General features: G+C 43.2%; 1 protein-coding gene across 1 annotated transcript in view; it reads right to left on the bottom strand.

Annotated features, from left to right (window-relative positions):
- cdk4 (cyclin dependent kinase 4) overlaps window positions 1-15,251 on the bottom strand; it is a 29,781-nt gene extending 14,530 nt beyond the window's left edge. The window contains exons 1-3 of the mRNA XM_079857246.1: window positions 15,007-15,251; window positions 13,365-13,585; window positions 919-1,054 (exon numbers count right to left, since the gene is read on the bottom strand). Coding sequence (XP_079713372.1) covers window positions 919-1,054; window positions 13,365-13,582 — 354 coding nt within the window. The 5' untranslated portion in view covers window positions 13,583-13,585; window positions 15,007-15,251. The remainder of the gene's footprint in view (window positions 1-918; window positions 1,055-13,364; window positions 13,586-15,006) is intronic.
- Between the last annotated feature and the right edge of the window lie 206 nt (window positions 15,252-15,457).

Raw genomic sequence — 15,457 nt, 5'->3', positions numbered from 1 at the left:
ACTCGTATCATGAGGAATTCATTTAGATGGACGAGTTGGAAACAAACATGGCAGATCAACTCTCAGATAAATCAGAAATATATTACACAGGTCATATGCTATCATCATTTTGTTTATTAGGTGTAATAGAATAGGTTAGCATGATTTAATGTTAAAAGTTTGGGAAAAATTTCAAGAATCTCTTCTGCTCACCAAGGCTACATTTACTTGATCAAAAATACAGTAAAAACAGTGATATGTTGTTGTAATGTAAATCTGTTGTTTTCTGTGTGAATATATAGTAAAGTGTAATTTATTCCTGTGTGATCAAAGCTGAATTTACATCATCATTACTCCAGTCTTCAGTGTCACATGATCCTTCAGAAATCACTCTAATATGAGGATTTGATGCTCAGGAAACATTTATTATTATTATCAGTGTTGAAAACAGTTGTGCTGCTTCATATTTAAATAGAAAGTTCAAAACAACAGCATTTATTTAACATAGAATCTTTTGTAACATTATAAATGTCTTTATTGTGACTTTAGATCAATTTAATGAATCCTTGCTGAATAAAATATTTAGAATAAAAATAAATAATCTTACTAACACCGAACCTTTGAATGGTAGTGCACTCCTTCAAACTAGCGCAGTGCTTTCATGCTACTGTTGAATTAACTAATGATTTTTTTAAATGAACGGTTAGATCATCATATTTTACTCCACAGGGATTGACAGAAAAGGTTGGATTGACGTAGACGACGTCTAGCCTCAGTCTGAAACTCAAACTTCCTTCACTGTACATCTAACTGATGAAATCCCTGAACCACAAACAAACATTTGCGCTTGATCTACATTAGAGGTGAAATATGACACAGTGATCATCTGGATCAGCATGACTGGATGAATCTCTAGCGCAGTGTTTGAGCGAGTCTTACTCTGATCTGGTGAATGGGCAATCCCGGCGCCGGCACTTTCTCCAGGAACGTCCTGAGGTCCTGATCCACGTGCTCAAACACCAGAGTCACTTTAGTCTCCTGGTCCGTTCTCAGTGTGGCGCACACGTCCATGAGCCTGAACACACACACACACAACTACAGATCACACACGTCCATGAGCCTGAACACACACACACACAACTACAGATCACACACGTCCATGAGCCTGAACACACACACACACACACACAACTACAGATCACACACGTCCATGAGCCTGAACACACACACAACACAACTACAGATCACACACGTCCATGAGCCTGAACACACACACACACACACAACTACAGATCACACACGTCCATGAGCCTGAACACACACACACACACACAACTACAGATCACACACGTCCATGAGCCTGAACACACACACACAACACAACTACAGATCACACACGTCCATGAGCCTGAACACACACACAACACAACTACAGATCACACACGTCCATGAGCCTGAACACACACACACACAACTACAGATCACACACGTCCATGAGCCTGAACACACACACAACACAACTACAGATCACACACGTCCATGAGCCTGAACACACACACACACACACACACACACAACACAACTACAGATCACACACGTCCATGAGCCTGAACACACACACACACACACACACACACACAACTACAGATCACACACGTCCATGAGCCTGAACACACACACACACACACACACACACAACTACAGATCACACACGTCCATGAGCCTGAACACACACAACACAACTACAGATCACACACGTCCATGAGCCTGAACACACACACACACAACTACAGATCACACACGTCCATGAGCCTGAACACACACACAACACAACTACAGATCACACACGTCCATGAGCCTGAACACACACACACAACACAACTACAGATCACACACGTCCATGAGCCTGAACACACACAAACACACACAACACAACTACAGATCACACACGTCCATGAGCCTGAACACACACACACACAACTACAGATCACACACGTCCATGAGCCTGAACACACACACACACACACACAACTACAGATCACACACGTCCATGAGCCTGAACACACACACACACAACTACAGATCACACACGTCCATGAGCCTGAACACACACACAACACAACTACAGATCACACACGTCCATGAGCCTGAACACACACACACACACACACACACACACAACTACAGATCACACACGTCCATGAGCCTGAACACACACACACACAACTACAGATCACACACGTCCATGAGCCTGAACACACACACAACACAACTACAGATCACACACGTCCATGAGCCTGAACACACACACAACACAACTACAGATCACACACGTCCATGAGCCTGAACACACACACACACACACAACTACAGATCACACACGTCCATGAGCCTGAACACACACACAACACAACTACAGATCACACACGTCCATGAGCCTGAACACACACACACACACACACACACACACACACACACACACAACACAACTACAGATCACACACGTCCATGAGCCTGAACACACACACACACACACAACTACAGATCACACACGTCCATGAGCCTGAACACACACACACACACAACACAACTACAGATCACACACGTCCATGAGCCTGAACACACACAACACAACTACAGATCACACACGTCCATGAGCCTGAACACACACACACACAACTACAGATCACACACGTCCATGAGCCTGAACACACACACAACACAACTACAGATCACACACGTCCATGAGCCTGAACACACACACACAACACAACTACAGATCACACACGTCCATGAGCCTGAACACACACAAACACACACAACACAACTACAGATCACACACGTCCATGAGCCTGAACACACACACACACACACACACAGATCACACACGTCCATGAGCCTGAACACACACACACACACACACACACACACACAACTACAGATCACACACGCCCATAAGCCTGAACACACGTCCATGAGCCTGAACACACACACACACACACAACTACAGATCACACACGTCCATGAGCCTGAACACACACACACACACACACACACAACACAACTACAGATCACACACGTCCATGAGCCTGAACACACACACACACACACACACAACACAACTACAGATCACACACGTCCATGAGCCTGAACACACACACACTCACACACAACTACAGATCACACACGTCCATGAGCCTGAACACACACACAACACAACTACAGATCACACACGTCCATGAGCCTGAACACACACAAACACACACAACACAACTACAGATCACACACGTCCATGAGCCTGAACACACACACACACACACACACACACACACAGATCACACACGTCCATGAGCCTGAACACACACACACACACACACACACACAACTACAGATCACACACGCCCATAAGCCTGAACAAAGACACACACACACACACACACACACACACAACTACAGATCACACACGTCCATGAGCCTGAACACACACACACAGATCACACACGTCCATGAGCCTGAACACACACACACACACACACACACAACACAACTACAGATCACACACGTCCATGAGCCTGAACTAGAGGTCTGCACGGGCTTTAAACTGAAGCCCGAACCCGGCCCGTACCCGCGATCATTTAACCCGACCCGATCCGACCCGACAATTACATTTACATGTTAAGCCCGAACCCGACCCGAACCCGAGGTCCACTCTTTCTAACACCAGCCTACAAAGACTACCATTTTTGCAATAGTGTAATGATTGCTTGAAACGGTAAGGCCATCCTTAAAAATATTTTGGTTTGCCGTAACAGCCAAAAAAAGGTCGGTAGGTCGGTCTGTATTTTTTTTTTTAACTGAACACCAAAGAATAATATTATAGCGGTGGTAACGTGTTCATGTAACATAGGGTTCGCTGCCAATAACGCGCCTAAAAGCTGTCAGGGAAAAGTAGCCTAATGATTAGTATGTCAAATATATCAAGGACATTTCAATTGTTTATTAATAAACAAGTGTTTTCTGTGTCAAAGATAAATTTGACGATGCTGATTCGCGATCTTCGCAGTAAACGCGCCAGAGAGAACAGTCTGTTTTCTTTCGTTTTGAATTGTTTTGTTTAAAAGTACACATTTCATGCTTTCTATATATAATATATGTCTCAAGTCTGAGAGGCAAGTATAGCCTATACGCTGTGTTTCGGACCAGCTCCAGTTCACGCGCCGGCGACACCGTGTCCTGATTATATTGCCTGCTATAGCCTATTTAGCCTCTTATTTATTAAATTCAAGAAATTGATTAATGAAAAATTGATTAAAATTAAGATACAATTAATACAAAACGAAATTCACTTTAAAGACAGGCTTTCTAAAAAACAAACTTAATGAAGTGGTCAAAATCATGTCTGCCCACTCCATTTGTCTCCCGATATTTTCGGGATCATCTTATCTTATTCATGCTTTTCACTTTTCATATAATCTCAACATGAAATTTAAAAAATATATATATTATTTTTATTTAAACATGAATATAAAACTAAATCGTTTTTTAATGACTGGGTTACAACACATAGGCCTATTAGCCTACAAAGAAATTTAATGTCGGTGCGTCTTGCCGCGGTGAGCATGAGGAGGGAGAGATAGCCTACAATTTTAGATCACTCATATTATTTTGCTCGATATGCCAATTCTTAATATTTGATGTTTTAATGCCTGTTTGAGATCTCTGTGAAAGTTTTAATTGTAGTGCCGCTTTCAGAGCTATTTACACAAATATATCCTTCTCAGTATGAGTTATGAAGGAAGAGAACGGCATCGACAGTCTGTGTAGCCTATGCACATTGCACATCTGCGCACGCATGTACTTTCTCTCTCGCGCGTGCCGGTCACCACAACACAGAAAGCAGGCAAAGCACACGGCACGCAAACTATATATAGCCTATTTATTTTTTCTTACAAACCCGAACCCGACCCGAACCCGAGGCTGTTAATTAAACATTAACCCGAACCCGACCCGAAACCCGCACATTTTTCGGGACCCGTCGGGCTCGGGTCGGGTAGCAGACCTCTAGCCTGAACACACACACACACACACACACACACAAAACTACAGATCACACACGTCCATGAGCCTGAACACACACACACACACAGATCACACACGTCCATGAGCCTGAACACACACACACACACACACACACACACACACACACACACACACACACACACACACACACACACACACACACACAACACAACTACAGATCACACACGTCCATGAGCCTGAACACACACACAACACAACTACAGATCACACACGTCCATGAGCCTGAACACACACACACACACACACACACACACACAACTACAGATCACACAAGTCCATGAGCCTGAACACACACACACACACACAACTACAGATCACACAAGTCCATGAGCCTGAACACACACACGTCCATGAGCCTGAACACACACACACACACACAACACAACTACAGATCACACACGTCCATGAGCCTGAACACACACACACACACACACACACACACACACACACACACACACACACACACACACACAACTACAGATCACACACGTCCATGAGCCTGAACACAGACACACACACACACAACTACAGATCACACACGTCCATGAGCCTGAACACACACACACACACACACACACAACACAACTACAGATCACACACGTCCATGAGCCTGAACACACACACAACTACAAATCACACACGTCCATGAGCCTGAACACACACACACACACACACAACTACAGATCACACACGTCCATGAGCCTGAAAACACACACACAAACACACACACACACACACACACACACACACACACACACACACACAACTACAGATCACACACGTCCATGAGCCTGAACACACACACACACACACCTACAGATCACACACGTCCATGAGCCTGAACACACACACAACTACAGATCACACACATCCACGAGCCTGAACACACACACACACACAACTACAGATTACACACGTCCATGAGCCTGAACACACACACACACACAACAGATCACACACGTCCATGAGCCTGAACACACACACACACACACACACACACACACACACACACACACACACACAACTACAGATCACACACGTCCATGAGCCTGAACAGACACACACACACAACTACAGATCACACACGTCCATGAGCCTGAACACACACACACACACACAACTACAGATCACACATGTCCATGAGCCTGAACACAGACACACACACACAACTACAGATCACACACATCCATGAGCCTGAACACACAACTACAGATCACACACGTCCATGAGCCTGAACACAGACACACACACACACAACTACAGATCACACAAGTCCATGAGCCTGAACACAGACACACACACACAACTACAGATCACACACGTCCATGAGCCTGAACACACACAACTACAGATCAAACACGTCCATGAGCCTGAACACACACACACACACACACAACTACAGATCACACACGTCCATGAGCCTGAACACACACAACTACAGATGACACATGTCCATGAGCCTGAACACACACACACACACACACACACACACAACTACAGATCACACACGTCCATGAGCCTGAACACAGACACACACACACACACACACACACACAACTACAGATCACACACGTCCATGAGCCTGAACACACACACAACTACAGATCACACACGTCCATGAGCCTGAACAGACACACACACACACACACACACACACAACTACAGATCACACATGTCCATGAGCCTGAACACACACACACACAACTACAGATCACACACATCCATGAGCCTGAACACACACACACACACACAGTTCACACAAGTCCATGAGCCTGAACACAGACACACACACACACACACACACACACACAACTACAGATCACACACGCCCATGAGCCTGAACACACACAACTACAGATCACACACGTCCATGAGCCTGAACACAAACACACACACACACACACACACACACACACACACACACACACACACACAACTACAGATCACACACGTCCATGAGCCTGAACACACACACACACACACAACTACAGATCACACACGTCCATGAGCCTGAACACACACAACTACAGATCACACACGTCCATGAGCCTGAATACACACAACTACAGATCACACAAGTCCATGAGCCTGAACACACACACACAACTACAGATCACACATGTCCATGAGCCTGAACACACACACACACAACTACAGATCACACACGTCCATGAGCCTAAACACACACACACACACACACACACACACACACACACACACAACTACAGATCACACACATCCACGAGCCTGAACACACACACACACACAACTACAGATTACACACGTCCATGAGCCTGAACACACACACACACACAACAGATCACACACGTCCATGAGCCTGAACACACACACACACACACACACACACACACACACACACACACACACACACACACACACACACACACAACTACAGATCACACACGTCCATGAGCCTGAACAGACACACACACACAACTACAGATCACACACGTCCATGAGCCTGAACACACACACACACACACAACTACAGATCACACATGTCCATGAGCCTGAACACAGACACACACACACAACTACAGATCACACACATCCATGAGCCTGAACACACAACTACAGATCACACACGTCCATGAGCCTGAACACAGACACACACACACACAACTACAGATCACACAAGTCCATGAGCCTGAACACAGACACACACACACAACTACAGATCACACACGTCCATGAGCCTGAACACACACAACTACAGATCAAACACGTCCATGAGCCTGAACACACACACACACACACACAACTACAGATCACACACGTCCATGAGCCTGAACACACACAACTACAGATGACACATGTCCATGAGCCTGAACACACACACACACACACACACACACAACTACAGATCACACACGTCCATGAGCCTGAACACAGACACACACACACACACACACACACACAACTACAGATCACACACGTCCATGAGCCTGAACACACACACAACTACAGATCACACACGTCCATGAGCCTGAACAGACACACACACACACACACAACTACAGATCACACATGTCCATGAGCCTGAACACACACACACACAACTACAGATCACACACATCCATGAGCCTGAACACACACACACACACACAGTTCACACAAGTCCATGAGCCTGAACACAGACACACACACACACACACACACACACACACAACTACAGATCACACACGCCCATGAGCCTGAACACACACAACTACAGATCACACACGTCCATGAGCCTGAACACAAACACACACACACACACACACACACACACACACACACACACACACACACACACACACACAACTACAGATCACACACGTCCATGAGCCTGAACACACACACACACACACACAACTACAGATCACACACGTCCATGAGCCTGAACACACACAACTACAGATCACACACGTCCATGAGCCTGAATACACACAACTACAGATCACACAAGTCCATGAGCCTGAACACACACACACAACTACAGATCACACATGTCCATGAGCCTGAACACACACACACACAACTACAGATCACACACGTCCATGAGCCTAACACACACACACACACACACACACACACACACACACACACACACACACACACACACACAACAGATCACACATATCCATGAGCCTGAACACACACACAGCTACAGATCACGCACGTCCATGAGCCTGAACACAGTCACACACACACACACACACACACACAGATCACACACGTCCATGAGCCTGAACACACACACACACACACACACACACACACAACTACAGATCACACACGTCCATGAGCCTGAACACACACACACACACACACCAGATCACACATATCCATGAGCCTGAACACACACACACACACACACACACACACACACACACACACACACACACACACGTCCATAAGCCTGAACACACACACACACACATACAACTACAGATCACACATATCCATGAGTCTGAACACACACACACACAACTACAGATCACACACGTCCATGAGCCTGAACACACACACACACACAACACAACTACAGATCACACACGTCCATAAGCCTGAACACACACACACACACACAACTACAGATCACACATATCCATGAGCCTGAACACACACAACTACAGAACACACACGTCCATGAGCCTGAACACACACACACGTCCATGAGCCTGAACACACACACACACACACACACACAACTACAGATCACACACGTCCATGAGCCTGAACACACACACACATACACACAACTACAGATCACACACAACACAACTACAGATCACACACGTCCATGAGCCTGAACACACACACACACACACACACAACTACAGATCACACACGTCCATGAGCCTGAACACACACAAACACACACACACAACTACAGATCACACACGTCCATGAGCCTGAACACACACACACATACACACAACTACAGATCACACACGTCCATGAGCCTGAACACACACACACACACAACTACAGATCACATACAACACAACTACAGATCACACACATCCATGAGTCTGAACACACACACACACAAACACAACTACAGATCACACACGTCCATGAGCCTGAACACACACATACAAACACAACTACAGATCACACACGTCCATGAGCCTGAACACACACACACAAACACAACTAGAGATCACATACAACACAACTACAGATCACACACATCCATGAGCCTGAACACACACACACAAACACAACTACAGATCACACGTCCATGAGCCTGAACACACACACACACACACACACACACAACTACAGATCACACACGTCCATGAGAATGAACACACACACACACACACACAATTACAGACCACACACGTCCATGAGCCTGAACACACACACACATACACAACTACAGATCACACACGTCCATGAGCCTGAACACACACACACAAACACAACTAGAGATCACATACAACACAACAACAGATCACACACATCCATGAGCCTGAACACATATACACACACACACACACACACACAACACAACTACAGATCACACACGTCCATGAGACTGAACACACACACACACACGAGACTGAACACACACACACACACACACACACACACAGATCACACACATCCATGAGCCTGAACACAAACACACACACACACACACACACACACACACACACACACACACACACACACACAACACAACTACAGATCACACATAACCATGAGACTGAACACACACATCCATGACCATGAGCCTGAACACACACACACACAACACAATCACACACACCTGTTACGTCCAGGACTTCAGATGATGTCTGAATCAACATGCATCAATACTATATTTTTCTAAATGTCAAAATCATTTGTTAACAAACAAGTGTTCATTACTTCAATGAGCTCATTGATTCTGCCTTAAAGTATTACACTGTTTAAATTAATTTATTTTCAGCTAACTGTTATTTTGAACAAGTACATTTCTGAAATACATAACTTTTAGACAGTTTCCTCTGATAACAGATCACTGTAAATTGTAATGTGGACTCATGCATTTTCTGCAAAGCTGCTTTGAAACGATGTGTATTTTGAAAAGCGCTACACGAATAAATGTGAATTGAATTGAAATTTCTGTGGAATGTATCAGTTGTATTAATTAGTGTGTGTGCATGTTTCTCTCCTCTGTATATTTCTATCTTGTCTCGAGCTGTTCCTGAATAGGATCCCAGTGATAACCTGTTCCTTATTACCATCCTGGCACTTTCCTCATCCTGGTTGATGGCGCTTGAACGGAAACAGGATAAAGCTCAGGAAGAGACAGACTTAAGTCTGAGGTTTCCCTGTTCTCCCGTCACAGACTCTCCAACTGTAGTGTTCGCTTAAGAATCAGAGTGTGATTCGTGTGTGTAGATCATTGACATTAAGAAATGCCAGAAGTACTTGAATTGAACTTTAAAGTTGTTGTGGTTTAATTGTGGCATAATTAGTTAATTTAATTAACAGGAGCACAATAATGTAACTCATACATTCCTCGACTTTAATCAAACTTTAATCAGAATAAGTTCCTCTTGCAGCATCTCTTCTCTTCTCTGATGACGAGGGCGGGGCTTTAACCTGTCACTCACATGAGATCCACCAATAGCAAACCACAACCATCCAATCATCCAATCAAAATCAAGCCCCGCCCACATCTGTTCTTGGTCCAGAAGCGTTTCACGCAGATATACGGCACAATAGGGAGAAAAGACCTTCGAGTGCAGATCACTTTAGTGAACACAGGCATACATTATCGAAAAATGAAGCAGGAATAATGTACGACACTCTGCTTGCCTGAAAGCCAGACATGAAATGTCATTCACTCCAGATTTTCAAATAACTGTAGTATTTAATGACAGTAATTTGACTGGAGCTTTTGAGGAAAATGTAAAGCACAACCTAATTGTGTAAAAAAAAAAAAATTTAAATGCTGAAGGCTTAAAGGTGCAGTAAGCAATTTCTGAGAATTATTGTTGAACACTGTTGATAATTGTCAGCAGGAATATTAGGCTGCTGTCACTTTAAGACCTGAAGCACAGATCCAATATACTGTTACACATGCGTTTTCTTTCTCAACTGTTTGTTCACTTATAATGTAACTGACTGTGTTTTTGTCAATACTCGCCATGACCGGCATTTTGACATTATTTTGTGTGTGTTTGACTGTTTAAGCGCAATAAGTAGTAGAAACGAACTCAATTTAGTACTGAGAGGCGGCTTTATGTGCCGCACTTTGGCTGTGAGCGCAAAATCTGTGGGAATGAGTAAAATTATGCGCAATAGTTTTCAAAAAAAATTCAGATTGATATATGTCGAAAAATCTATATATTTGACAACACTACATGGCACTTTGTTTATTATTTCAGATGCATTTTCAAAAAACTAAATTTGAAAAAATGTCTCATTCATTGCTCTTTCTACAGTCTTTCTCCCTCTTGCTCTCTCTCTCTCTACCCTCCCCCATCATGAGTGGACACGCCCACTACTGCTGATTGGCTCTCTCTCTCTACCCTCCCCCATCATGAGTGGACACGCCCACTACTGCTGATTGGCTCTCTCTCTCCCCTCCCCCATCATGAGTAGACAAGCCCCCTACTGCTGATTGGCTCTCTCTCTCCCCTCCCCCATCATGAGTGGACACGACCCCCTACTGCTGATTGGCTCTCTCTCTCTCCTCCCCCATCATGAGTGGACACGCCTCCTACTGCTGATTGGCTCTCTCTCCTCCCCCATCATGAGTGGACACGCCCCCTACTGCTAATTGTCTCTCTCTCCTCCCCCATCATGAGTGGACACGCCCCCTACTGCTGATTGGCTCTCTCTCTCTCTCTCCTCCCCCATCATGAGTGGACACGCGCCCTACTGCTGATTGGCTCTCTCGCTTTACTCCCTCGTGTCTGTGTGTGTGTGTGTGTGTGTGTGTGTGTGTATAGGCTATATGATTTCACCAAATCAGCTTATGTTTTTAAATATCTGAACCTACACTCTTAACATCAGTCAATCAAGCATTATATTATGATTATTATGATAATCAAGCACTATTTAATGATAGAACTTTAGTAATTAGAAGTAAAACTTCATAACCATGTATGAATGCATATTTGTCATTTTAACTCAACTAAGGACTGGTGATGCTTAAGATAGTGTTGGTCATTCAGTTACTGTAAAAAAAAAAAAAAAAAGGATTAAAAGATATTATTAAAAGATAATACTAGGCTACTACTACGAATTCTACTCCTAATAACAATATACAACACACTAAGGATTGATTAGCTGCTGGGTTTATGAATATTAATCACGTTGTCAGTGTTCGCTCAAACTGTATATATTAACTTATATTTATCCTCTAACACACACATACTGGCGAGTAAAATCTAAGGATTTATTAGCCAATGGCTAATGATAGACATTACTTAGTCGCCTCTCTTACTCTCTCTCTCTCCTCCCTCATTATGAGTGGACACGCCCCCTACTGCTGATTGGCTCTCTCTCTCCTCCCCCATCATGAGTGGACACGCCCCCTACTGCGGATTGGCTCTGTCTCCTCCCCCATCATGGGTGGACACGCCACCTACATCTGATTGGCTCCCTCTCCTCCCCCATCATGTGGACACACCCCCTACTGCTGATTGGCTACAGGTTTGTTGTAGCACACGGTCCGTTCCTCTTTGAACAGCATTTCTCAGAAATTGCTTACTGCACTTTTAATGCCTGAGTGACGACTGTAGATCAGCGCATGCACACGTGTGTTTCGGTACCTGACGATGTTGGGGTGGTCGAACTGCTCCAGTCTCTTCAGCAGCGCCACCTCTCGGACCGTGGACAGTGGAAGGCCGTCCTGATTGGTCTGCACTCGCACACTCTTCAGAGCCACGAACTGCCCGCTGTCTCTGTCGCGAGCCTTGTAAACCGTACCGTAAGCGCCTCCGCCGATCTCCGCCACCGGCTCGTACTGAACCACACTCTCCTGCTCCATCGCCTACAGAAAACACGTGTTATCATGACACGCCTCTCTGGAGAACTCCACTGTGATTGGCTCTCTGCTGTCAAACATATGCATCTATTAAGAAACTGAGAATGTTTAATAAAGGCTGTGAAACAAAGTTTGTGTTTACATAATATATGTGTGCATTGTGTATAATTATTTTGTATATATAAAAACACACATATGCATGTATATTTAAGAAATATTTGCATGTATATACTGCATATAATTTATATTATACATAAATATAAATATTTTACATATAAATAACACATTTTTCTTAAATATATATACATGCATGTGTGTGTATTTATGTATACAAAATAATTATACACAATACACACACACACATATATTATGTAAACACAAACTTTTATTTTGGATGCGATTAATCGTGATTAATAATCATTTTTTGTGAAATAATTTCACAGCCCTAAATTAAATTTGACATTAATAACCTTGCATTACTCTTTCTAAACACGGTTTCAAAAAGGTTAAATCTCAAATAATTCAGTCTGGTGTTTTTAATATGTACATCAAAATAATAATTGTTTGTTACAATGTACTTCTTGTGTTGTATTGACACATTGATTACAATGTTTAAAAAGTAAGTAGGCCTACAGTAAGTAATAAGTACACAATAAGTGCACTGTATCAAATCATTTATTTAAATGTTAGTACAAATAGTAAAAGACACTTCATATAAAAGTGTGACCGCATTAGGTTACATTTTATTTTAAGCTGTCCTTGATACAGAGTAATTATACATTTAAGCACTGAGTAATAATAATCAAATACATGTTTGTACTATAGGGGGTTACACTTTATTTTAAGGTGTCCTTGTTAGTGTAATTATATATTTAAATACTGAGTGATATTAATTAACCACATGTATGTACTTACTATAGTGTTAGGGTAGGATTAGAGTTTGGTTTAGAGTTAGTTGCATGTAATGCACTGTTATTTCTATAGTATGATGTGTAACAAGATCACTGTAAAATAAAGTTTTACCAGATTAGGTTAGGTTTAGTTGCATGTAATTGTGCATAATTTATAGTAAAATTCTTTTTTTTTTTTAAAGTATAACAGGAAATTTAAACATTTAGCTGCCTTAATATTTTAGGAAGTAAATCAGTCGTATAATTGACCACTGATTTTTATCCCAGTAGGAAGTCATGCTGTTAGGGCTGCTGGGGAAAGTACCATGGTAAAGTACAGTAAATGTTTGTGTTTGTCCTGCAACAGTCACACACTCACAGGATGAGCAGATGTTCGTCACTCTCATCAGTCATTATGAGTTTAACTAAACTTGCAGTCAGTAACAACACGTCATCAGATCACATCCGCCGAACGCAACATCAAACCAAGCGCTATTCCGAGTAAAGTAACAAACACATTTAATAAGACACGCTCACCACGTTTCTCCTCGTGTGTAGAGCTGGTTAAACTAGTTTAGAAGAGTAGAAGCTCATCTCATCTCATCTGATCCGCGGAGTTTCTTCCGTCTGCGGCGCGGCAGATGTGTGTGTTGTTCAGAGATGAGCTCAGCTGATGTTTCATGAGTTTATTTCATGAAAGTGTGTGTGAAACTCTGGCCTGTTCTCTGCCTGTCTCAATTCACTTCCTGTCTAAGTCTGATCTCTCAGGGCGGAGCGTACACGGTCAGACCCTTCACACACTTTAACCAAAAACCGCACACTTTAACTATCACAATCACTCCTTTAGCATTAAACTTACACAATAATAAAATACTTTAACATGAAACTTACTGCAGTTTATAGACATTTTGAATGTAAAACTTTTTGACATAGCCACATTGTTTTTTTTCTCTCTAGCCTACTCTGCATATTTACAATATTTTTGTAA

Source organism: Squalius cephalus (genome assembly GCF_949319135.1).
Source record: "Squalius cephalus genome assembly, chromosome: 22".
NCBI classification, from domain to species: domain Eukaryota; kingdom Metazoa; phylum Chordata; class Actinopteri; order Cypriniformes; family Leuciscidae; genus Squalius; species Squalius cephalus.
Note: the sequence above shows the minus strand (reverse complement) of the source record. Positions and strands in the feature narration are given on the sequence as shown.